At 36.2% G+C, this 24,275-nt stretch overlaps 1 protein-coding gene across 5 annotated transcripts in view; it reads right to left on the reverse strand.

Moving 5' to 3' along the window:
* nalcn (sodium leak channel, non-selective) overlaps positions 1–24,275 on the reverse strand; it is a 107,665-nt gene that overhangs the window by 53,259 nt on the left and 30,131 nt on the right. For all 5 annotated transcript variants that reach the window (XM_051118494.1, XM_051118490.1, XM_051118493.1 and 2 more), the window contains 5 exons: positions 13,741–13,872; positions 10,193–10,360; positions 6,594–6,785; positions 4,637–4,774; positions 609–683 (listed from right to left, as the gene is read on the reverse strand). In XM_051118494.1, the coding sequence (XP_050974451.1) occupies positions 609–683; positions 4,637–4,774; positions 6,594–6,785; positions 10,193–10,360; positions 13,741–13,872 (705 nt within the window). The remainder of the gene's footprint in view (positions 1–608; positions 684–4,636; positions 4,775–6,593; positions 6,786–10,192; positions 10,361–13,740; positions 13,873–24,275) is intronic.

The raw sequence follows: 24,275 nt of genomic DNA on the forward strand, positions 1-24,275 counted from the left end.
GCGAAAGTTTGGGAACCCCTTGCAGAATCTGTTCATGAGTCCCTTGTTTGTTCTGAACACTTAAACTGAGCACTGTTCTTTTAAAAAATCCTCCAGGTCCTGCAGATTCTTCAGTTTTCCAGCATCTTTTGTATATTCGAACCCTCCAGGACCTGGAGGATTTGTCATTAACAACCATCACAAAAAAACAGTCATAGATCATCCAGGTAACCACACACAGTATTAAGGGTTCCCAAACATTTGAAAGGGGTTATTTTAATAATTTCAGCTATTTTTTGGTCTTGTGGACTACATCTTGTATGTAGAATATCTTACTCAGGACAGTACTAAATAAAAACTATCATGCATTTTGTATGACTTCTCTTATTTTGTTAAAATTAAAGTTTCACAGATTTTGCAAGGGGTTCCCAAACTTTCGCATAAAACTGTATATATATATATATAACTGTAATAAAAGTTTACAATTTTATTGCTTTTACTGTATTTTTTAATAAAATAAATAAAGCTTTGGTGAGCATAAGACACATCTTTCAAAAACAATAAAAAAAAAAAAAATCTTACCAACCCCAAACTTTTGGTAATGTAAAATGAATAGAACAATGTCTTACCTGTTTTAACTTTTTCAAGTCTTCATCCAACTCAAGATTGTCCAAAATAACAGCCACAAAAAGACTCAGAAGGATCTAAAAGACAAGAGCATACTGAATTTAGTTTTCATTCAAATTTTATATGCATGTAGAGTGCAAAACAAACAAACCATTTGAAGATATTTAAGACAATTATTTTATTACTCACACATCTTAAATGAACATCTGAACATTCCAGCAGTTTTAAGACATAAACACTGTGATGTGACCTTAATATTCCCTGCCATACATTGTCAGTAGGTGTATGGTGCTCATAAGGTGATGTTGACAGATAATCTGTCATGCAAACACAAGCTCAGTCCAAGATGCAGATATGATCCAACAACAGAAATACTGTTTGATAAAAGAATATGATGTGGTGGCCATGTTAGTGTCAAAGGAAAACAAAAATGTTTCACCATAATCACAGCAAACACTAACGCTCAGGACAGAAACAACATCAACAAAAATGTGGTAAATCAATCACAGCTGACTGTGTCTTAGATGTCATCAGTGCTTTTATATTACTGACATACGTCTCCCTACATGAGAGCTGTCCAAAGCTGTCCGCAAACGCATTAGGCATTGCGTCTTTTCTCTTCATCATATTTTTTTTTTTTTTTTGTGACAGGAAATGAATAAATGATTCAGCCGTGTCTTGATTACATGCTCGGTCTGTTCTGTCATTAGTGTGCGCTCTCATTCAAATGTCAAATTTAAACGGCTGCTCCTCACTCACTCAGACTTGTCAAAAGTCAAACAAAAGAGAAAAAAAAATCATTATGACCATAGCATAATTTCATTCGGAGTACATTTTGTCCTCAAGAAAATGGTTAACATAAATCTGTAGCTAAAGATGTCATGTGCAAATATTTCATTATCTCTGTACTATGCATACATGTGCATTGCATTGTGAAGCTTTTTTTATGTCAATGTTTGGTAAAACAACAATAACACACCAATGGCTAAACGTTTGCTTGTAATATCTGTAACAGGGAGTGACAGGGGCCGTGATGTGGCTGTGAAATGCCCCAAAGATGTGTTTTTTAAAAAGATAAAAATATGGGTGAAGGGAGTGTTTGATGTCAGGTGTGACGACTGGAAAATGCATGTGTGTTAGGATGTTTCCAGAGGCAATTTACTGCTATATTTCCTAAGTAAGAAAGTGTTATTTATTTTCTTCCTTTTCTTGGCTAGGAGGCAGCACAGGAATTTATCCATGTCCACTCTACACACAACCTGAGTTTTTCAGGCTACAGGCAGTCACAAAGCAAATCAGGATTTCCTTCTTGAAGTCTTTATAATTACAGACTGAAGAAAACATAGCAGGCTGTACTCAACTGCTATACTACAGAAAGTCCTACACACAGACTGATCCGCTTTATTCACATTCACTAAGTACCTGAGTGCTTCAGACATCATCTAGAGTGCTGCTTCTCTTCAAACCACACAAAACTGCCCATTAGAGGTTGAAATGCTGCTCTCACTAACATCCAACCTGCTACGGGATCTCTGAATATGTTCTCTTGATGGCAAGGTAAGCCAGAAGATCAAGAAGGCAAGGGAGGATGAAGGATGATTCATTTTCTAACAGTCTGGTTAGCTTTCAGCTGCACAAACGCAAGCTGTCTTCATTTTAAATGCATTTGTTTTGCTGCTGTGTCCCTGAAAGTGGAAACACATGTGCAATGTGCAACACGTTGAACTGGGGCCCTTTATGGGATACCGTAATGAAGATTTATGTCAAAAGTGATGAGGTCAATGAGGCTTCAGACAAGTCTTACACACAATGCCAGCTCGTAAGTGTAAATCCTGTGTGAAATATTAGTAATAACTCCTTGTAATTTTTTAAAGCTTTACTTGTTTTGAAAAATGTAGTTGTTAACATGTGGTTAAATGGGACTACAGAGGTTGTCGAAGACCTTCAACATCATCATGACAAACAGGAAAATTAATCTAATCACTAGTCCATTTTCACAGCCTCTTTGTGTTTACAATCACACTCTTGCGATTATAACTCAAACTTTCAGGGATTTTTTATATACATTGCCCACCAAAAGTTTGGAAACGCCTTAGAAAAGTGGGGTTTTGGACAATATTGGCATCCCTTTTTAATTTGGGATAATTTTGCACTGATAAGGGACAACACAAACTATGAAAACATATTTTATTACATACACAGTTTATACATAGAAAAAACTGCATAATCTGGGCCTAAATTCATTGTATTCTAAACTTAATTTGTTGAAGCTATTAAGGTGTGCTGACCCAAAAATCTTTTAAAAACCTGGGCCAAGTTTAAACCAGTAACCAGGCATCACAGCTGGCAAAGGGCATGTCTGACTTATGTATATATTGACATTATTATGCAATCAAAATGAAAATGATTATTGCTGGTCTTCAATGATAATGTCAAGTTACTTTAACGCATTTGCACCAGAAAATGATAAAGGTTTATGGTGATATTGTCCAAAAACCACACTTTGCCAGGGGTGTTTCCAAAATTTTGGAGGGCAGTCTATAAATAAAGATTTATCCGAAGCCCAATCAGAATCAGAAAGATTGCCAAGTGTGTTTACACACACATAAGGAATTTGTCTTGGTATCAAAAAGAATAATAATAAAGAGAATAGATAATGAATTATAAATAACAATAGTAACACAATTATAAAGAATTGTGAATGACATGGTGGTGACACTGAGTTTGTTTATAGCCGACGTTTTGATTTATTACTTCTTGATTATATTTGATAAATTGTGAAGACTATGATGAAAAACAAAATATAGGTATTATACATTTGTTGGTCACAGAGCTTATTTTTTGCAATAATCCAAAAGCCAATGGAAAAATATGGTTAGGTTTTCGTCAAGGGTGATGCTAACTTCTGATTTTGCCTATAAAATTATGCAATCACTGCAACACTCAATGGACTACTTGCACAACTACCTCCGTGTTCAACTTATTACGGCTCAGGAGTTTCCGGTTAGCGTTCAGCGCACCTACATACAAACTCATGAGAACGCAGATTATTACTAAATTTTAGGCCTGGCATTTCTTTAAAAAACAATTAATCATATTATCTGCATTAACATGAATCATATTCAACCTGCTGAAATGTTACTATAAATATATTTTCCTTCCGTATGTGCATTCTGAATAATAAATAAATATATTTCCCCACTAACCTGCCACATGCTCATGAACAGTATTTTTCTTTTACTGATCATATTTCATACCTGTTGAATGTACAGTTTTAAATGAGTTTGACTATTAAACATCTTTACTACAAATAGTCTACCATTGTTAGACTATAATCAGTGTAGTAATACCCAAGTTAATTTGTGGTTATATAGTTTAACGTCAATTGAAACTTCAAATGAAGTTTTATTTGTAGTAAAACCATGGCTAATTTGTTTGTGTGTGTTGGTGCTCTTATTCCGAGCCCCTACTGCTTATTCCATTGTTTAAAATGGCTGAATGAATGTGCGGTAACTGCCTTATTTTTAACAGTAACACGTTGATGGTGCGACTACTTTGAATGTTCATATTTTGGCATTAGGCTACATACGGTTCAATGATGACAGAATATGACACAGAATAGTGACTAACATATTTAATACAGATAAATAAAGGTTCATTATGATCTTATTCATCAGATCTCACAAACACTGCAGCGTCACGATTAGGCCACTATAGAGCACTGACACCATGTGGTGAAACAATCACGTATGATTACTAGCCACCGCTTTCTCAGATCGGTTTATGCTGGATTAAAACTTCACGTTCCGTTGAGTTTGGAAAATTCTGTACACAGTAATCATCAGAATATGTCTTCTCCTATCTGAAAATTTCTGGATTTTGTAATCGTCCCACGAACTCTCATTTTATTAGGCGTTTAAGTCAACTAGATGATTACGGCACACTGAAAATGTACATAACCGAAAATAAGTAGTCCATTGAAGCCTGTTTGTTTTATCTTACAGAAAAAGCACAAATAAGTTATCTTTACCAGTGTGGCAAACAGGTGGTAGAGAATGAAGTATATGGCCACCACTGGAGCCCACATCTGTCCCACTGCCACCAGAGTTTGGTCCATGACATCCACCCATCCTTCCTGCGTAAGAATCTGGAACATGGACATAAACGCCTGGAGGAAAGCAATAAAGAAACGATCAGCCTGCATTTTTTTATTAACCTGTATTATTTTTTTTATTCTTTTTATGAGAAAACAACAAAGATTTTTAACAAGCTTGACAGCCCCAGTGCCTTATCTGGATATTTTGAATGTTATATGCAGTTGGAATAACATGAGAGTGAAAATCAACATAATTTCTGGTTGAACTAAAACTTTCATAGTTAATAGGCATAACGGATGTAAGCTTTCATGAATTTGATAGATGGCACTAATTGTCATGACTCTGATTTGACCATTCTAGTGATCAAAACTAACAAAGCACAGTAACAATTTTACGTTTGTCGCTTTTCCTAAATATATTCTCATGGATATACAAAGATTTTTGACTGACAGTGCTGTGACAAAAATAAGACAAGTCAGAGCACGACATTCACTGAAATGGCTGCAAATAAAAAGGGAAGAAGAAAAAACAGTGTCTCTGCACCATACAGAGATATGAGACCACATTTTCATGGCCCTTTTTCAATGGAAGTCAAATGAAGGTCTAAACCCAGCTGGTCCCAAGCCTGGTCACAGTCACACTGTCTCTGAGTGACTGCAGATGAAGATAATTTTGCAACAGGTCTATTGACAAGGGAGCTGGGTAAACATCATTATCTTCAATGGTTATCGTGCCACCCGCCTTGGAAATGAGCGGCATCTGTTTATGTGAGCCCCTCCAAATCCCAGCACGCATTGGGATCAGTGGAGTCCCACTAATAACGGAGGATAAAAAGACACCACTAATGAGAACCCCTCTCATGAGCACATCGTATCAAAAAACTTGGAAGAGTCTTACATCTACTCACAAATTAAGTATTATAATAGATTTAGAGATATTTTGGTCCACACTGGTTTCTGAATTCTTTTCTAGATTTAACCAGTGTTTTTCTGCCGCGGTAATTGTATTTTAACATCACAAATAAAAATTGTCAACATACAGTACCAAAAATTTCAATTATAAGTCACAGTTTTCAAGAACTTTATTGGCTTCACCAAGAACAAATTTTTTAACATTTTATCTTTTGATCTACTTTCTTAGGGATGTATTGTACTACACACGTGACGCTCAAGGTGTTTTCAGCCTTTGCCGCCTCTATATATGAGTACATAAACACATAAACATAATCTCTAGAACTGCTCTAAGAGTCACTTAATTTTACTGTTTCTTTTGAGAAAAATCATATACAAACAGAAACAAACAAATTACAGCAACTCGTCAAAATTACGGTTTAACTTCAAGAAACTGTGACAGAAATATATTACTTAATGTAATGATAGTACTATTACTATTAAAATTATTTTTAAAACATTATTTTTTAAGGAATGTTTACCAGAAAAATTATTTAACAGAATGTATTTACCAGAACAGTATTTCTGAAAAAATAATTAAATATTATAATTCTTATAAAAGAATAATAATATTCTAATAATTATAATAACAAATTATAATAAATTCATTTTTATAAAATCAATTAAAAGGAAAGCACAGAATTTGGTAAAAAAAAAACTAAATTTGAGAAAAAAAAAAAAAAAAGTAAAACAGGTTTTATAAGGCCTTAAAAATTAAATTTTTGTTAAACTTCTAATAGATTGCTGTTAAACTGATGATTTATATTTTAATAATTTTTAATTTAACCATTAAAACATTAAAACAGAGTCTATAAAATTAAAACAAAACAAACAACAGAATCCAGAAAAATTAAAACAGCAAAAAATGGGAATTTGGGAAATAATAAAATGGATTTCATAAGGCCCTACTTTCTCTGTCTCCAGAAAGAGGGATATTTACCCGTGGAAATGTGGTGAAACGATCCAAGTCCTCCACAAAACAGAACATCTGCAGACTGATGGCAGACATCACTATGAGCAGACTGGCAGTGAACACCACTAGACTGCCGAGTTTCTTCCCTGGACCGAAAATCTTATACACAAAGTCTTCCAGTGCCGGAGAGATCTTTATTAGACGGACCACTCGCAAAACCTGCAGGAAAGAAGGAAGAACATTTCAATTTTCTTTATTAAAACAAACTTAAAATTTGCTTAAGCAACATCTTGGAATTATAAATCAACTTCAAAGCATCAACCAGCCAATACATACACAGAAGCATCTTATTACATGGGTTTCACATCAATATCATCATTAAAACTATCATAAGAAGAAGAGCTATAGAGCGTATTGGTGTTTGTTTTATTGATTTTTAATGAGCTAACACTGATATCGTGTTCTTCCCAGAGTACCTTGGCTACAAATTGCATTATTGCTCAAGCAGTTATTAAATTACTCTAGGTGACAACAAATTTGAGCAATGATGCATCTCGGTTGAGTTTTGATCAAGAGCGGCGAATGGATATTGATCCATTTGCTTCTAGCTGAATGTGACCTGAGAGTTCTCCTAGTGTTGTTACTATTAAACCCAGAAAAATCATCTAGCAATCCTCAGGAGAAGGTCTTTCAGCACAACAAACACAAACACAAACACATCGACAAATGGGCTTCTTTTGGGGTTTTGTTACTTGAAAGACTTAAAAACACTGTGCTTATCTAATGGTGTTGGCCAATAGTTACAATATTGATTTTTGCAACACTGTTTCAATTAAATTCTAATCACAGAGTTGCCGTAGCTCAGCTGGAAAAGCATGGTGCTAAATAAGACCACAGTTATGGGGTTTGATTTACAGGGTTCACACATGCTGATAAATATGTCACCCTGGACCACAAAACCAGTCATAAGTTGCACGGGTATATTTGTAGCAATAACAAGCAATATACTGTATGGGTCAAAATTGATTGTCAAAAATCATTAGGATATTAAGCAAAGATCATGTTCCATGAAGATATTTGGTAAGTTTCTTACCATAAATATATATAAACTTAATTTTTGATTAGTAATATGCATTGCTAAGAACTTCATTTGGACAACTTTAAAGGCTTTAAAGGCTTCATTTGGACAACTTTAAAAATATTTGTACCTCAGCCAAAGATGGTCCTATCCTGACAAATCACACATCAGCAAAAAGCTTGTTTATTCAGTATTCAGCTTTCAGATGATGTATAAATCTCAATCTGAAAAAACTGACCCTTATAACTGATTTCGTGGACCAGGGTCACATATGTCTAAATATGATGTACACCTTATATACACCAAAAGTTACTTTTGTTGAAAGCATCTGCCAAATACAAAAATGCAAATGAAAATTCATCCCGGGAAGACGATGAACTTTATTTGGGAACACTTTGTCTAATGTACAAGAGATTTCTTACTGCGTAGTTTGAGAACCAATGGAAATCAAGTACTAATTAGGCTCTCCAGAAACATAAATGTAAGACCTATTGAATATGGCAAGCTGGAAAGCAAAGGCTAAGTTTGACCTTTACAGTAAAACAACGAATGCATGACTGGTCTTTCTTGTAAGGAGCTAGAACACTCTTAAAAATTGCTTATTAAATTATTAACATTTTGCAGATTCTGCAAGATTTATGTATACTTATGACGTCAACTTGTTACACACACATTGCACCTATGTGTCACTTATACAATATGTACACATTAATACAAAAACATCTTTCAGCACATAAATGTAGAAAAAGTGGTAAAATGATTACAGATTATTCAGTAATGCAAAAAAGTAATTAAATTCAAAAAGTTTTAGAATATGAGTTTGAAGCAAGACATTGCTATTCGTGACAATGACTCATTTCACTAATGATGGAAAAATATAGAATGCTATTTACAAATCAAATTTAACATGGTGATTGCTCATGGTGAATCATGTGTCTTTTTCATGGCAGCTTCATAATGAGCCCAGACATGAGGGGAGGATATGAATATTCACGGCTGGAGCTCCGCCCCTCCTGCCGAGAGAAAACTGGAGGGAGAGCGCAGGTTGTGTCCTTAATGAGGCTTGTCAACGTGCACGGGTTTCATCCATTCCCATTCCCTGCAGCTGCCTGAAGATGTATGAAAACAGCTCCGCCATGGCCACCAGTATGCATTATTACCCTGCATTAGTGCATGATTAGCATCTCAGAATCTAGCAGGTGCTGCACTCATGCAGGAAGCCTTTTACAAATGCTGTGGCCGCATGTGTCATGGCCTCAGTAAAAATAACTTTTCTGTGCATAATTTGTCAAAATGCTACTACCTGTGTTAATGTCTGAAAATGAATCAGAGAAGTTTTGAACAATGACAGAGACTATATTTTGTCTAAATTCAGAATGGTGGCAGATGACAGTATGGATGAGAAATTCAATCTAAAAAATGCTGGGTTCAGCCCGTTGGGTCATTTTATTGGGTTATTTTTAAGATTTTTTACCCATTTGCTTGGTATTTGTAACTAAGTTGCTGTGTCATTGGGTTATTTTTTTCTACCCAACTGCTGGGTTGAGCCTGTCTCTAATGAAACAACTCAGCTGCTGAGTTAGAGTCATTCAGAGCACAGGCTTTTTGAGTGCTCTGCAGGAGAGAGCGGTTCTCAGTGCCACTGAATTGCACTTCTTAAGCGAAATAAAGGTTTGTATACATTTTAATTTATAAAGTCTTATTATTTTACGCAAAGCAACATAACGACGAGATGTCAGTCTGCTGCGTCAGCAGCGGTTGTTTCACAGGATGAAAATGCAAAAATAAATGGATTTTATTCGTAAATGTACTGAGTTTATTCTTAAAATATGTTTTCTAATGTAAGTACTGTTTGTTTTTGGGCAGTTTTTGGAGTCAGTCACGGCATTTTTCAAATATGAGTGAAACGCGGCAACGTGGTCTGAAGTTCGCAGTTAAGTCAGCGAACAGAAACTTCGGCGACACACCGGCATGAGAATTAGATAAAGAGCGGTTTAATAAAAATGAAAACTCTACTTTTAAATGTTACATTTTTTATGTCTAAAATGCTTGTTAAACAAGTTTAAATGTATGTAACATTGTACACTATCGACATACGCTAAATGTCTTGAACCAGAATACATACAGTTCAGGGAGAGCAAGACAAGACGAGCGTTTGAGATTAAAAAGTATTTAAATAGTATTTTTTAAAATGAAAATAACCGATCATTTCATTAGATAGACCCTTCTTCCTCGGCTGGAATAGTTTGAAGCTGCATTTAAACTGCATTTTGACGTTCAAAATCGGGTCACCATATCAGTCCATTATATGGAGAAAAATCCTGAAATGTTTAACTCAAAAAACATAATTTCTTTACGGCTGAAGGAAGAAAGACATGAATATCTTGGATGACAAGGGGGGGTGAGAACATTGTCTGTAAATTTTTCTCCTTTAAACCAGCATTTTGTAAGAGTGTAAGTTTCTACTATCAGAGGTTACTAAACTGAAGCCTGTTTTTTATTCGTCTCACATCAGAAGATTATTTTCAGATCTGTAACTGTTTCTAACCTGGAAGTAGGTGAACTGCGAGTGGTAGAGATCAGGGTAGATGTGCAGGGTGGTGCCCACTACAAGCAGAGACTCAAACTTGTGTAGAGAGGAACTGATGTAGCCAGTGAAGCCCAAACACCAGATTTTCAGCAGAGCCTCCAAATCAAACAGCACAGTGAAGGCGACCTGAAAATGACAGAAAGACACAATAAGAGGCAGGAAGCATGATAATGGAGCACTGTTCCTTGCGTGCCCATTTCTTAGTAATTGCTTTTTAAGTATCCCTAGAGCCTTTGGGTTTTGCAAAGGGAACACGTATGTGAATACATTCACATTCAGACAAAGAGGACTGAAGAGCCATTTCCATTCATAATAACTCTGCTTTTAATGTCTAAGATACAGTATATAGCAAGGACGTAATGGGAAATAAATGCAATCTTAGTGAGATGCATTAAGGCACGGGAATGTCAACAGACGATGGAAAACAAAAGTAGTATTTCCCCAGTTTTCCCCCATTTGGTCTGATCCAAATAAAGAGCAGCGTGGATTAATGATGAGATGGATCGGCCTGTGAATATGTGGGGTGCCTCTTCCTCCTTATCTCTGTCTTTCAGCTTGGAGTGGGCGGGTGGCCACACTCCTCTATCTGTCTTTGTTCCCACTGTGCCACCTGCATACTGATTGCAGAGGCAGTGCGTGGCAAACAGGACACATACACACACACACACACACACCAACCCGGCGCTCGCTAAAATGGAGTGTTGCCCACAAGCTGTTTTCGCCCACGTTGTCACTCAGTTGATTTAATCTCAGGGTTTTTAAGGCGACAGAAAGTGATGAGGATATGTATATATGAGCTTTCAGCAAAATCTGATCTGCTGATGCATTTGAGTGCAATAACAATATAAGGCTTCTTATGCCCATCTCATAACTCAAGATAACAGAGCAAAATTGTGCCTTTTAAAACTAATAAACGCTGCCAAGACAAAGAAAGCGCAGAAAACCCATCCCAGCAAAGTTTATTATCAAGTAGCATCTTGACACTGAATATCTTTAAAAGATGTGAAGACTTTCACAGTGGGATTCAAATTATGCAGCACTCGTAGCACCTAGCATGAACAGTGATCAGGGCGTGACTAGTAACATCTGGGGCATCCATTTTAGGAATCAGATATTTGCTGTGTCCCAGATAAAATCATAATTATAAATAACAAGAAATTACAAATTTATGTAATATTTAATATATAATTTTTAGCTCTATATTTCTAGTTCTGTTAAATTTAACCCAAAAATTGAGCATAAAATAAAATAAACTGTATGACATTTTATTACATGGTATTTAATGCATACTGTAGTTAGGTGTGTGTAAGTTTATATAGGTTATATGTTTACATCGTTTATATAGGTATATGAAAATATGTACATTTATATAGGTTATGTGTGTATGTACATTTCTGTTTTATATAAATATATGTCTGTCTATATGTAGCACTGTGATCCTGTAAGGCACAACATTTCTCACCTCAGATTAAATCAGTAATATGTCATATATAAAAATGGAGTGTCAATTGTTGGCCAAGGCTATTTACACTAACTCCACTCACCAACGTGTGGTAGGGTTAAGCCCTAATTGTTTCTCATATGGATGTCTATAAAAATAAACTTACATATCACCTCAGTGATAAAACTTGTGGATTCGAATGGCCATTTATTCACAGCGAAGGAGCGAGTTTGGTGATCCTATGAATTTTATTTACAAATTTATTCTCATTATTGTGTAAAATGTATTTTAAAAATGTGTATTATTATGTAAATATATATTCTTATTATTCCAAGCATATTTCATAATATATAATCCCACTTATTATTCAATTATTTAAATCTTCTGTTTAAAAATAGGAAAATAGATGCACTATAGTTGTATATATTTTACGCAATATACGTAGTTACGTATATATCTGTATATAACACACATTGTAAAATTGTATTGCATGCCTGCTGCTGCCATAATAAAGACCCATTTGGAATATTTACATGCTTTTCTTCTCTTTCTGCTCCCACTCTCTGTGGTGGAGCAGTTACAAAGTATTGTTCTTTTAAACACTTTCCAGCATTTCAGAAACAAATATGCATGCAAATTACACCAAAGTACAACAGTTTCCAATACGGTGTTTGGCAGTGGTCAAAAAGGTATTAAACACTAAATTCTGAATCATTTTCTTCTCTTAAAGGGGCCATCGGATGCCCATTTTCCATAAGCTGATATGATTCTTTAGGGTTTAATGAAACGTCTATAATATACTATGGTTAAAAATTCTCAATGGTTGTATAAAACAACACCCTTTTTACCTTGTCAAAATGAGCTCTGCAAAAATCATCCCATTCTGAGGGATTGTTACTTTAAATGCAAATGAGCTCTGCTCGCCCCGCCCCTCTCTTCTCTGTGGAGTGATTTACTTTAGCCGCATTTAGCGCGTTTAGCTGCGAAACTTGCTAACTAGCACGTTATTAGGAAAGGTGAAGCTGGATCACAAATGATTTGCACGAAAATAGATATATTTATGTAGATTGGCGCAGTCCCTTCACAAACAAATGTAATCCACTGCATCTTCATCGGCTCAGATGTCGGGAGTAAATGACGACCACTATGTTCATTATTACATCCAGCAACACAACACCTCAATCACTCAGTCGGAGATATTCTTGTCTAACTTACATCCCTGCTCCAGCATCGAAACAATGGAGGTCGGACTGTTACAGCTGATCTGAGGTAAGACGCTCATGTCAATCAACTATCGTGGGAACGGCCTCTGTAGGTGTGACGCCACACCAACAGCAATCTGAGAATGGCTCGATTTGAAAAAGGGAATATTATTTTTACAGATTAATTAAAAACCACTGCATGGATTTTTATCATTGTAGGGTAGATTTGTACATACACTGCCAAAACACATTAATGTTTGCATCCAATGACCCCTTTAAATTCAAAGATGTGGTTTCGGACGGAGATTAAACTACCACACGACCTTGGTATTTGTCAAAAAAAAAAGTTGGTAATTCGGCCAGGGATTTTTACACAGGTGAGAGATAAACACAGTCATTCTGTATTCGTACGGCAATAAAACCACCAACTACCCTCTGTAAATGGTGAAAATAACTTAGGCTTTTGACAACATTGCAAAAGACGGCTGTTGTGTAGGAGCTCGAGTGACGTAGGTAGTAAAGCAGATGGCTGTAACTTTTTTGACACGATCGACCCAAGATCGAATCCGCCTTTCGCCGAATTTGTTCTTTTCCCTTTCACTATTTGCAGTTAGTGTAAATAGCATATCACTAAAATTACTGCTATTTTCACTTAAATATTAATCTATAGATTATATTTCTATAATATATCACTATTTGCACTTACGAGCAATAGCTGCTGCCCTGTAACAATTATTAACAATCACTGTGGTTCAGCACAAGCTCATTGCACTCTTGTGAAATTGCTGCACATATTAACAAAGAAATGGAAAAAAAAAAAAAAAATCAGCAAGTTTCTAAGAATCCATTTTGACAGGTCTTACCTCAGCCAGGTAGAACTCATCATTGGTGAGTTTATGGTCCTCGCCCTTGTGGTAATTGCTAGCAGCTACAATCACGTCAACAGCCACCATACTGAGGATGAACATGTGGAAAACTGAAGATCGCATCAGTTGCTGCAGAAAGAAAAAAATCAGACACAGTTGTCATAAGCATAGCTAATACATGCTAACAAAGCCCTTTTGATGCGTGTCAAGGCAGACAACGTTTTTGTGTTTATTTTAACTGAACTAATTTCAGTCAACTTCTATTCCTAGAGCTGCCACATTAAGCAATTTCTTTAATTGTTTTTATATATGTGTGGTACAGTACATCTCCTCTCACTTTTAATGGGTATGGATATATATATTCTCCCTTTTGAACAAGTAGGCTGACTGCCTCCTCATACTGAGTGTAGCTGCCGGAAGAACATTATTTTCCACTTGATTCTCCACTCTTGTATAATGGAAGCTTTTAATCACAGTAAGGACCGAGCCAACTAAATGGACCCTTGCTGCCTGAGCCCTCGGCAGGCCAAATGAACCCATCTCAGGCCCATTACAGACCCAGGAACATGAGGCAGGAAAGACAACTTAATTTAAGCCCAGACTGAGCCACCTGTCTGCTGCCCATGAAATCTGTCTCCACTTGAGACTCTAGTAGGTATTTTTTCTTCTCAAAGTTAGCTGCAACATTGGATGAATTATAATGGAGGTATTTGGTTTGAAAAAACAACATTAAACCCAAGCTACATTATAAAGAAATTTTCCTGCCACGAAAGATGATATCTAGAGCACTGTAATTTTACTTCTTTTTTTTTATTGTAAGATATTTTTGAATATTAGCATTAAAAGGTTCCAGAAGCCTATTTCTTCTCATTCCTAACACTGCCAACTTTCTTCCAGTGGGGGGAAAACCCTGACTAATAAGACATAATCTTTTAGGTCATGTGTCTGGAAGCCAGCATTCTAGATAAACAGCTGTCGCTGGAGCTGATACCATTGGAGTACAAAATACAACATATTAAAGCCATAAAGGTAACAAACAAGCAAGCAAACAGAAGTGATATGAAAATAAATTACTAACAAAATGAGAATGTGTTCATATTTATATTTATACTATACCTGCCTAGCATGATTTTATTAGAAACAGCTTTGCTGTTATTACTAACAGTAAATTTCTATTATTGTCATCACACTGTGATATTTTCCTATATTACCCTATCACTAAAAGCAAATGTAAGTCTAAAAGCAAATAAAATTTGCAGCCTGTATTTTGTATTAAGGTAAATGAAATATGTATTGAGTTGTAAGCTGTATTATTAAAAGCAAGTTATATTTATATAATCAGATGGTTCCACACCTGTTTCTTTCTATGGTTTAAACTAAAAACTGCCACAGTTGCTCTATGCAGAAAATGTGTGCTAGTTCAAGCTCTGAGGTTTTGTGATGACATACATTTACAAGTCAACTTATTACATGCATATTATTGTTATTATTGTGGAATTCCAGGTAAAACTACAATACCCACAATCCTGAAGGAGATCCACCAACCAGAGAAGTAACTGTTACCATGGAAACAGGAATCAGGGAAACAGAGCTTAACAGTGACCACCCACTCCCATAAAGCACTGCGAATGATGTAACCAAGTAGTCTCATTACAAGAATTTATATATTTGTATACTTTGAAATATCCAGCAAATATGGTATACATGGTAATATATAATACTTCTGACCCTTTTACATAATTTGCAACGCTTCTAAAGTAATGTGAGTACTGGAAGATAGGGTGCCTGGGAAACCTGTTTGGAAGCAATAATACTATTAAACAATTCTGCTTGGTGCCCCTAGTGGCACACACTACCTACCACTAAATTCACCAGTTATGCACATACAGTGGAAATACTTAATATATCCAATGACAGAGGGCCAATATCTAGTTCATTGCAGTGTCATGACACAGTGGACGGCACAGTCTAACTTGTATAAGCGCTCACAGCCTGGGTGCATTTATGTGTTATAAAACAATAAGAAGACACACCAAAGAGATGCAGCTAAAATGCAACATGTACACTCAACCATCCAAATACATGAACACAGCTTGTGGGTGGGTGGAAAATCTCAAACGAGCTGGAGAGAGAGGAAATGAAAAAGAAAAAAAAAAAAAAAACAGAGGAAGAGGAGAGAAAAAACGAGAACAGAGGAAGGACCTTTTGGAAGACCAACAGAAAGAATCCCACATCTTTTGGAACAGCCAAAACAGTCAATAACAATTATATAAAAGCGATTAAACCACTCTTTGATAGAGAGAGAGAAGGAGGGAAACCAGTCTACTACTGAACTCTTGCTTTTGCTTAATTTGTCTGATTTATCTAATAAAAGTAAAATGGAGTATTATTTTATTACTTTACACACAGCGAAGGCATTTAGGGGAGGACCTGTCACAAAATATGTTTTACGCCTTCCTAACAGACCACTTTTTCAACATTAGCCGCTTAGTTAAATTGCTGATAGCAAAAGACAGCGAGAAGCAAAAACACAGAAAATGGTTTATTAAGTAGAGAGGTGAAAGACACAGAGATTCTGTGGCAGGATTCGTAGGCAGAGACATAAAATGAGACATTCTCCCTCCGGGTTCGACAGCCAGACTGGGCCACATGTGGAACAATGCGGCCCCACACCACATACAACCTTCAAAATAAAGCTTGCCTTTGGAAAGACAATGGCAAAAAGGGCATACAAGAAGAGATTATCTGAGAACAGATTTTCTCTTCTTCTTTGTGTCCAGGGGCTGTCCATCTGCCCAGAGAGATATATCGACTCTGTTTCCTTAGACTTGTGTATGTTGTAAATAGAAGGTAACGGTTTTTGTAATTGGCAATTACACCGTCTCTAACCCTGCTAGGGCTCCGTTTGGATTGCAGTAAAGTAATCTTAAAAACCCAATGACTTGCGCACTAGTCTAGCATAGTTTTCTCAACAAGCATAGTTGACGCCCCACAGGTAAGTCGGCAAAAAAAGATAATGCTGTCTAGTTGTCGAAAAATTTACATTAAAGGTATAAAGGTAGTAATGACAGCTAGTGGTTGAAATAGGTACTTCGGTCTCCTCAGACGCGGCAACTCACGTGGGTTGCCAGATTGAGGACACACAACACGAATAAGTGTAACGGACAATGTAAAGCCACTTCACGTACAGAGTGCATGGCGCAAATTTTGTCATCACAATAGTACACACGTACTATACACTCACAGCTCGATTTCTGTAACCACGTGTAGGTCGCATATGGGCAAAGAAATAGTTTTGCACTAATCAGTTGTTCCACAAGGTTCACAACAACAATAACAACAAAATAGCGGAGACTGCAACTACAACAGACTGCCGCATTGACAAGCATTTGTGTGAGAGGGTTATGGGACAGCAGCAAATTTATTTTAAAAGAGTACAACAGCATTTCATTGGTCATAACTTTTGGAGAAAATTAAAGCAGATGTTAAACTAAAGATGAAGCTTTCTCTCATCTGCATTCGTGTACACCTCAAATGGAGTATACTTTGAAAGGCTGTTTTTGAACTGTACGAATACACTAGTGTATGCATATAAGATGCAGTATACTTCGGGCTTAAGGCGACAAACCGTTTTTTTGGTGTGTTGCACACATCGGACTCACGCCGGCAGTTTTCCTGATTCAACATCTTGAATCGGCATCAGGACTGTCGGGGAAAGTGAGAACTCTGACTGGATGCCGTAAGAAAATTATGTTTTTTGAGGAAAACATTTCAGGATTTTTCTCCATATAATTGACTGCTATGGTGCACAGAGTTTGAACTTCCAAAATGCAGTTTAAATGCTGCTTCAAACAATCCCAAATGCAGCTGTAAATGATCCCAGCCAAGAAAGAAGGGTCTTATCTAGGGAAACGATTGGTTATTTTCACAAAAATAAAACAATTTATATACTCAGCTTCAAAATCATCCTATATCGCTGTTTTACCTTTTTTGTTAAGGGTGTTTGATCTTCTTTGCATGTTCACTTTGCAAAGACTGGGTTGGTACTTCTGCAGCGATATAGGATGATTTTGAAATGATTTTTGAAGTTGACGGAGAAAACACGATTGGTGTTTTTCGTCATACCCTAACTGTCTTGAGCCAGAATACAGAGTTCATGGAGAGCAACGCAAGACGAGCATTTGAGATTAAAAATTTCTATTTATTTCTAGTATTTAAATTGTATTATTTTTAATCGTTTAATCGTTTCCCTAGATAAGCCACCTTCTTCTTCAGCTGGGATCATTTACAACCGCATTTGGGATCGTTTGAAGCCGCATTTAAACTGCATTTTGGAAGTTCAAAATCGGACCACAGCAGTCCATTATAAGGAGAAAAATGCTGAAATGTTTTCCTCAAAAAACATAATTTCTTTACGACTAAAGAAAGAAAGACATGAACATCTTGGATGACAAAGCAGTGAGTACATTATATGTAAATCTTTGTTTTGGAAGTGGATTTCTCCTTCAATGCATAAAGGACTTGTAGAGCTCCAGGAAATGCAGCTAGTGTCTTACAGTATATCTCGAGGGAGAAAGATGAGAGAAGGCCAGTGGCAGTCTGGTCTGTCTGCCGCTCTGGTCTGGGATCACAGCTCAGAATTCACCGAGCAGCCTCTATGACTAATAAGAGACATGACAAAGCAGTTTGACATTTTCAGCTTCTCGATGTTGGTTTTCCCTAGGGTGTTTCGGCTGAAGGGGGACTAACAGGTGACTCCATTTTCTCAGGGTCCTTGACTTCACCCAAAAAATGTTCCTGGCTTTTGAAAGGCATGTTTTATTGCAGGGTTTGAGAGCTTGCTTGTGCAATTCATCCATTGTCTACTTCAAGACTCGCCTGTGATGTGATGCCTATTTCTCTTGTATGGAGAACATAAAACCAGTACTGTCAATGCACTCAAGGTGTGGTGGCCTACTTCTTCTGATGTTGCTGGTGCCACATGAATACCTAGCAGAGCTGTCGCAATCAATTAAATAGCAACCTTTGTGAAGGCGGGATACACCTCTCTCTCTATTTCATTGCATTTGATGCAGCCCAATTTGTATGCTCCAAATCTTCCCACAAAAAGACATTCAGAGCATCTTGTTACTGCTCCTCCTTGTATGTTTGAAACTTCAGGCTTTACACCTGTCAGCTGACACACAATTAGTGTTCTTTACAGTAAGGTGCCTGTCATGCTTCATCAGTTCTGTGCAATCAAAGTCAGCAACAACTCAAAGGGAAGAACGCTGTTTTATCATTCAGTGCACGTCAGTGACATTTGACCAAACATTTACTCATTCTTAAAGGAATAGTTCCCCCAAAAACTGCTTTCTTTTAGTCACCCGCATATCATTCCAAATTCAGATGATTTTTTTTTTTTTTTTGGAACACATATGAAGAAAGAATGATATATGTGCTGGTTGCTCTTATACATGCCATTAAATGGAGACTGATGCTTTTAAGCTTAAAAAAAATGCTAAAACATAAAAGTGATGTGGTACTGTTGTAAACGCACATCAATGTGAAGAAATTGAGAAGAAATTGTTGAATAAAGTCGTTATTTTTGTTTTCTTTGTGCACACGAAGTAGTCTTGTAGCTTCATAAAATTACACTTGAACCACTCATGTCACATTGAGTATTTTAATGTCTGGGCCCTGAATGTGTCAGTTGTGTTGCTGTCTATCCAGCATCAGAAAGCTCTCAGATTTCACCAAAAAATGTTTATTTGTTCTCCAAAGTATATTCTGTATATCTTTTGTGTTTCAGAGAAGGAAAAAAAATCATGCAGGTTCTAAACAACACGATGAGTAAATTATGACAGATTTCACTTTTTTGGGTGAACTGTCCCTTTAAGCTAAACTGAATATCAAGCAAAAAGTCTAGCTTTTATGTACTCTAATTAAATGTAGAAGAAGAACAAAGAACAGAAAGATAAAGTAGAAGCAGCTTATTTAAAAATAAATATAAAAACAGGAGTTTAAGAGTTCATGTCCGTCAACAACCATCAGCAAAGCCCAACGAAGCATCTTATAGCACATCTAACACCCCAAATTTAAGGCATCAGCAAACTAAGCGTTACAAAAGCACTTTTTGTGAACTCTGTAGGCATACCCTGACACTTTCGCTCCATTGTTTAATTAGAAAATAGGAACAAAAATAGCTTATGGGAGACCAGCAGTGCTCAAATCCCACTGCTTATCGAAGTTATTACTGCAGTGAGGTGATTCATGCTCTGTCTGGGACCTGCTGGTTAATTAAAGCTGACTGTCCTACAGAATTCTCCAGCCACTGTTCAAGTCCAGGTTAGGGATGCAGACGAGCTGGATTCTGAGCATCAGGGTTGCGGCTGTTGATTAGGCATGCTTATGGCTGGGAGAAATAGGTCCCTTGGGAGAAATGAGTGTTGCAAGGTCAGAGGTGGGGTAATGGAGGGTTTCCTCTATATAAATAACCTTGGCGTGGGCGCGTAAAGGGTGACTGCAGAGGCCAAGGTGTTTCCTCTGTGGGCGGCACCTTCTGATTAAAAGGGTTATCAATCATGACGTCTGGAGATTTCAACACAAAAATCCAGAGTGGGAAAGATAATGTACGATCAGGGAACTGCTCTTCATTGAAATGTATTTTAATTCTAAATGACTAACCATCTGTGTTAAGCTCAATCTACTGTAAGTTTAGTCCAATATGTTAATGTGGCTATCAGTATATATAATTTTACTTTGAAAACTTTCCCAATAAATAAAAATTCTGGCATCATTTGCTCACCCTCATGTCATTCCAAACCTGTCTGACTTTATTTCTTCTGTGTAACATTAAAGAAAATATTTTGAAGAATGTTTTCATTGTTTTTGTCCATATAATGAAAAAATCTCTTTATCTCTTTGTTAAAGGTGTTGAGGTGTTGTGTTGCTGGATGTAATAATTAACATAGTGGTCGCCATGTACTCCCGTCATGTGAGGCACTGAAGATGCAGTGGATTTGTTTTTGAAGGGAATGCACCTCCCGATCTACATAAATGCGTCTATGTTTGTGCAAATCATTCGTGATCCAGCTTCACCTACAGCAGAAGTGTGTATACGTTTTTTTTTTTAATGAATCTCTGCAATCACCTTTCCTAATAACGTGCAAGTTAGCAAGTTTCATGGCTAAACGTGCTAAATGTGGCTAAAGTAAACAGGCTCGTCACTCCACAGAGAGAAGAGAGGGGCGGGGCAAGTAGAGCTCATTTGTATTTAAAGGAGCAATCCATCAGAATGGGTTGATATTTGCAGAGCTCATTTTGACAAGATAAAAATGATTTATTTTACACTACCAATGAGAACTTTTATCCAAAGTATATTATAGACTTTTAATTAAAGGAGAAGTCCATGATGTTTATGTCTTTCTGTCTTCAGTCGTAAAGAAATTATGGTTTTTGAGGAAAGCATTTCAGGATTTTTCTTCATATAATGAACTTGATTGGTGCAACGATTTTGAACTTCTTATCAAGCGAAACGATCAGTCATTTTTTTCGGAAAATAAATATTGGTATACTTTTTAAGCACAAAAGCTTGTGTAGCACAGGTTCTGGGATGCGCGTTCACGACTATATGTGCTATTGAATCATGTTGAAAGGTCACGCCGAAGGTAGGCGGAACTACAGACCCAGTGTTTACAAAGTGAACACGCAGAGACTAACAAAGTGCAAGTAAATCAAATGCTATTTACAAACAAAAAGGTACAACAATGTCAGACGATTCTGAAGTTGTAGGAGAAAATAACAGTTTTTTGCCATACTCTGCCTTTTTTAGCCGGAGTACACAGATGATGAACTTAAACGTGATTCGTAGTAGTGATGGGAAGTTTGGGTCATTTTACCGACTTGGACCTTTGAGTCTCGTTCAGCAAAATGAACAAATCTTTTTTCGAGTCATTTGTTCATTTCGTTCATTTTAGCAAAATATAATTAAAATATTATGTGTTACTTCCCTAACACATCTACTGCTTACACAAACGTTGATCACACTACAAACAAGACAAAACTATAATGCTATAAGAAATAGAAAAGATTAATTCATTGTTTACCTGGGTCTTTAGTCTATGAATAGCTCACCTCACCTCTTATCTGACAAGTTTTCGGGTTTGAGTCCTTTCTTTTATCACGTGACAGCCCCATAAGATGAATGAATGACTCAAAAAACCTGAAGACTCGAAACAGGTGAACTAATTCCAGTACAGAACCTAATAGGATGTTGCGCATGCGCAACTGAATGAATCAGTCCCCGAGACGACTCGTTCTTCCCGAGTCACATTAAAGATTTGTTCAAAAAAGAACGACCCATCACTAATTCATAGCATCGTGAATGTGCATCCCAGAGCCTGTGCTACACAAGCCTTTGTGCTTAAAAAGTATGCAAATTTTTGTTTTTCGAAAAAAAATGACCAAGATTAGACCCTTCTTTCTTGGCTGGGATCATTTAGAGCCCTTTAAAGCTGCATTTAAACTACATTTTGGAAGTTCAAAATTGGGACAACCAATCAAGTCCATTATATGAAGAAAAATCCTGAAATGTTTTCCTCAAAAACCATAATTTCTTTACGACTGAAGACAGAAAGACATGAACATCTTGGATGACAAGTGGGTGAGTAAAATATTTGTGAACTGTTGTTCTGGAAGTGGACTTCTCCTTTAAGAACCAAATGAATCATATCAACTTGTGGAAAATGGGCATCTGATGACCCCTTTAACCAACTGTATAGCAAATCGACACTGAAATTTGCAACAGCACATTATCTTATAAGCAAGATTTCACAATATTTACTATGTTCTGATCTCCAAGTACAACAAAAAATCAGTCATATCAAGGATTATTGTCACAGCTTGAAAAAAAGTCTGTAAAGTACAGTAATATGCAGGCTCAACTGATTTTTATGCAAACCCCCTACTGTAAAGGTCACTTTTTAAACTCCACTGTAACATTAGTATTATTTTAGAGATATTCATATCTAGAGTCTAAATTGAAACTTATAATATATATATATATATAAAAGTCTGCAGTAAGAACAAGTGCAAAACTCAAGACAAAAAATCTTTTACTTGAAAAACTTGAAGAATCCATGAGAACAGCTGTGCTGCAGTTATAACATAAGGAAATGCAAGGCCTAATTAACACCACAGTGGCCTTTGCAGAAGAGATCAAGCAGACCTCATTAACCTTAACCATATAATGAAACATAACCAAATACAGAAAGCCACTGCTTCCATTTAAATATATCACAAAGAACAAGCTAGAGCCTGACAATACCAGAAACATAGAAACATTAGTCTATACAGCTGAATTATGACATTAAGACTGATTACGCATAATGACATCTGAAACTGACAAATATCTGCTGCAGAAATTATTTTTATTGGCTTTTTTGTCATTTGAAAGCATATTACTGTACTGTCCCCTACTCATTTTGTTAACGCCACAGGTGCTGGCAAAATGTATAATGCCGTTTTTTTTAATTATTATTATTTATTTATTTTTATTTTTTTGCATTACAGAGATGAGAATTCTATGGACGCCCGTTTCCACCACTCAAAAAAAAAATAAATAAATAAATTATTGTGACTTTTTATCCTACAAACTCGCAATTCTGACTTTTTTTCTTAAAACTGAGATGTAAAATTGAAATTTTTAGAAACAACATAAAAACTCGCAATTCATACAATTCTGACTTTTTTCTTGCAATTCAGACTTTTTTTCTCGTGACTGCGAGTTTATATCTTACAATTCTGACTTTTTTCTCACTATTGCAAGTTGATATCTTGCAGTTCTGACTTTTTTCTTGCAATTCTGACTTTTTTTCTTGCAATTCACACTTTTTTCTCAGAAATGCGAGATATAAACTCGCAAGTGCGAGTTATAAAGTCTGATTTTGAGGGGAGAAAAGACTACATTCTGCACAATTCTGACTTAATACCTGACAATTGACGATTTTAGTTTATATCTCGCAATTCTGCCTTTATTTCTTAGACTTGAGACTTCATTTCACAGAATTGTGACTATATCGTGCAACTGCGAGTCAGCAATCAGGCAATTCTGAGAAAAAAAGAGACATAAACTCACAATTCTGACTCTATAAAATGCAAATGCAAGTTTATATCACACAATTCTGTCTTCGTTTCTCAAAATTGAAAAATTGAAAAAAAGTCAAAATTTTGATTTGGACTTCTATAGAATTCTTATATTAAATACGGAATTGGGATATGTAATGGTCCAAAATAAAATAAATAAAATATAATATATGACCTGGCCATTCCTTTGTGAGATTCACTCAGCATTCTGTTCAAAACTGTGGCAAGATTTGTGCCCTTTAAGGCAAACTATGTAATCATTCCATGTGTTTTTGGACATAAACACAGACCTACCTTTTTCATTACAACACCATTTCAAGGAGAAAAGGGGAAAAATTACTTTCTTTTCATTTCTGTCCAGGTTAGTGTTCATTTGTCTGCCATTTGTGGCATGACTCTTCAATAAT

The sequence above is a fragment of the Labeo rohita genome, chromosome 9 (genome assembly GCF_022985175.1).
Source record: "Labeo rohita strain BAU-BD-2019 chromosome 9, IGBB_LRoh.1.0, whole genome shotgun sequence".
NCBI classification, from domain to species: Eukaryota; Metazoa; Chordata; class Actinopteri; order Cypriniformes; family Cyprinidae; genus Labeo; species Labeo rohita.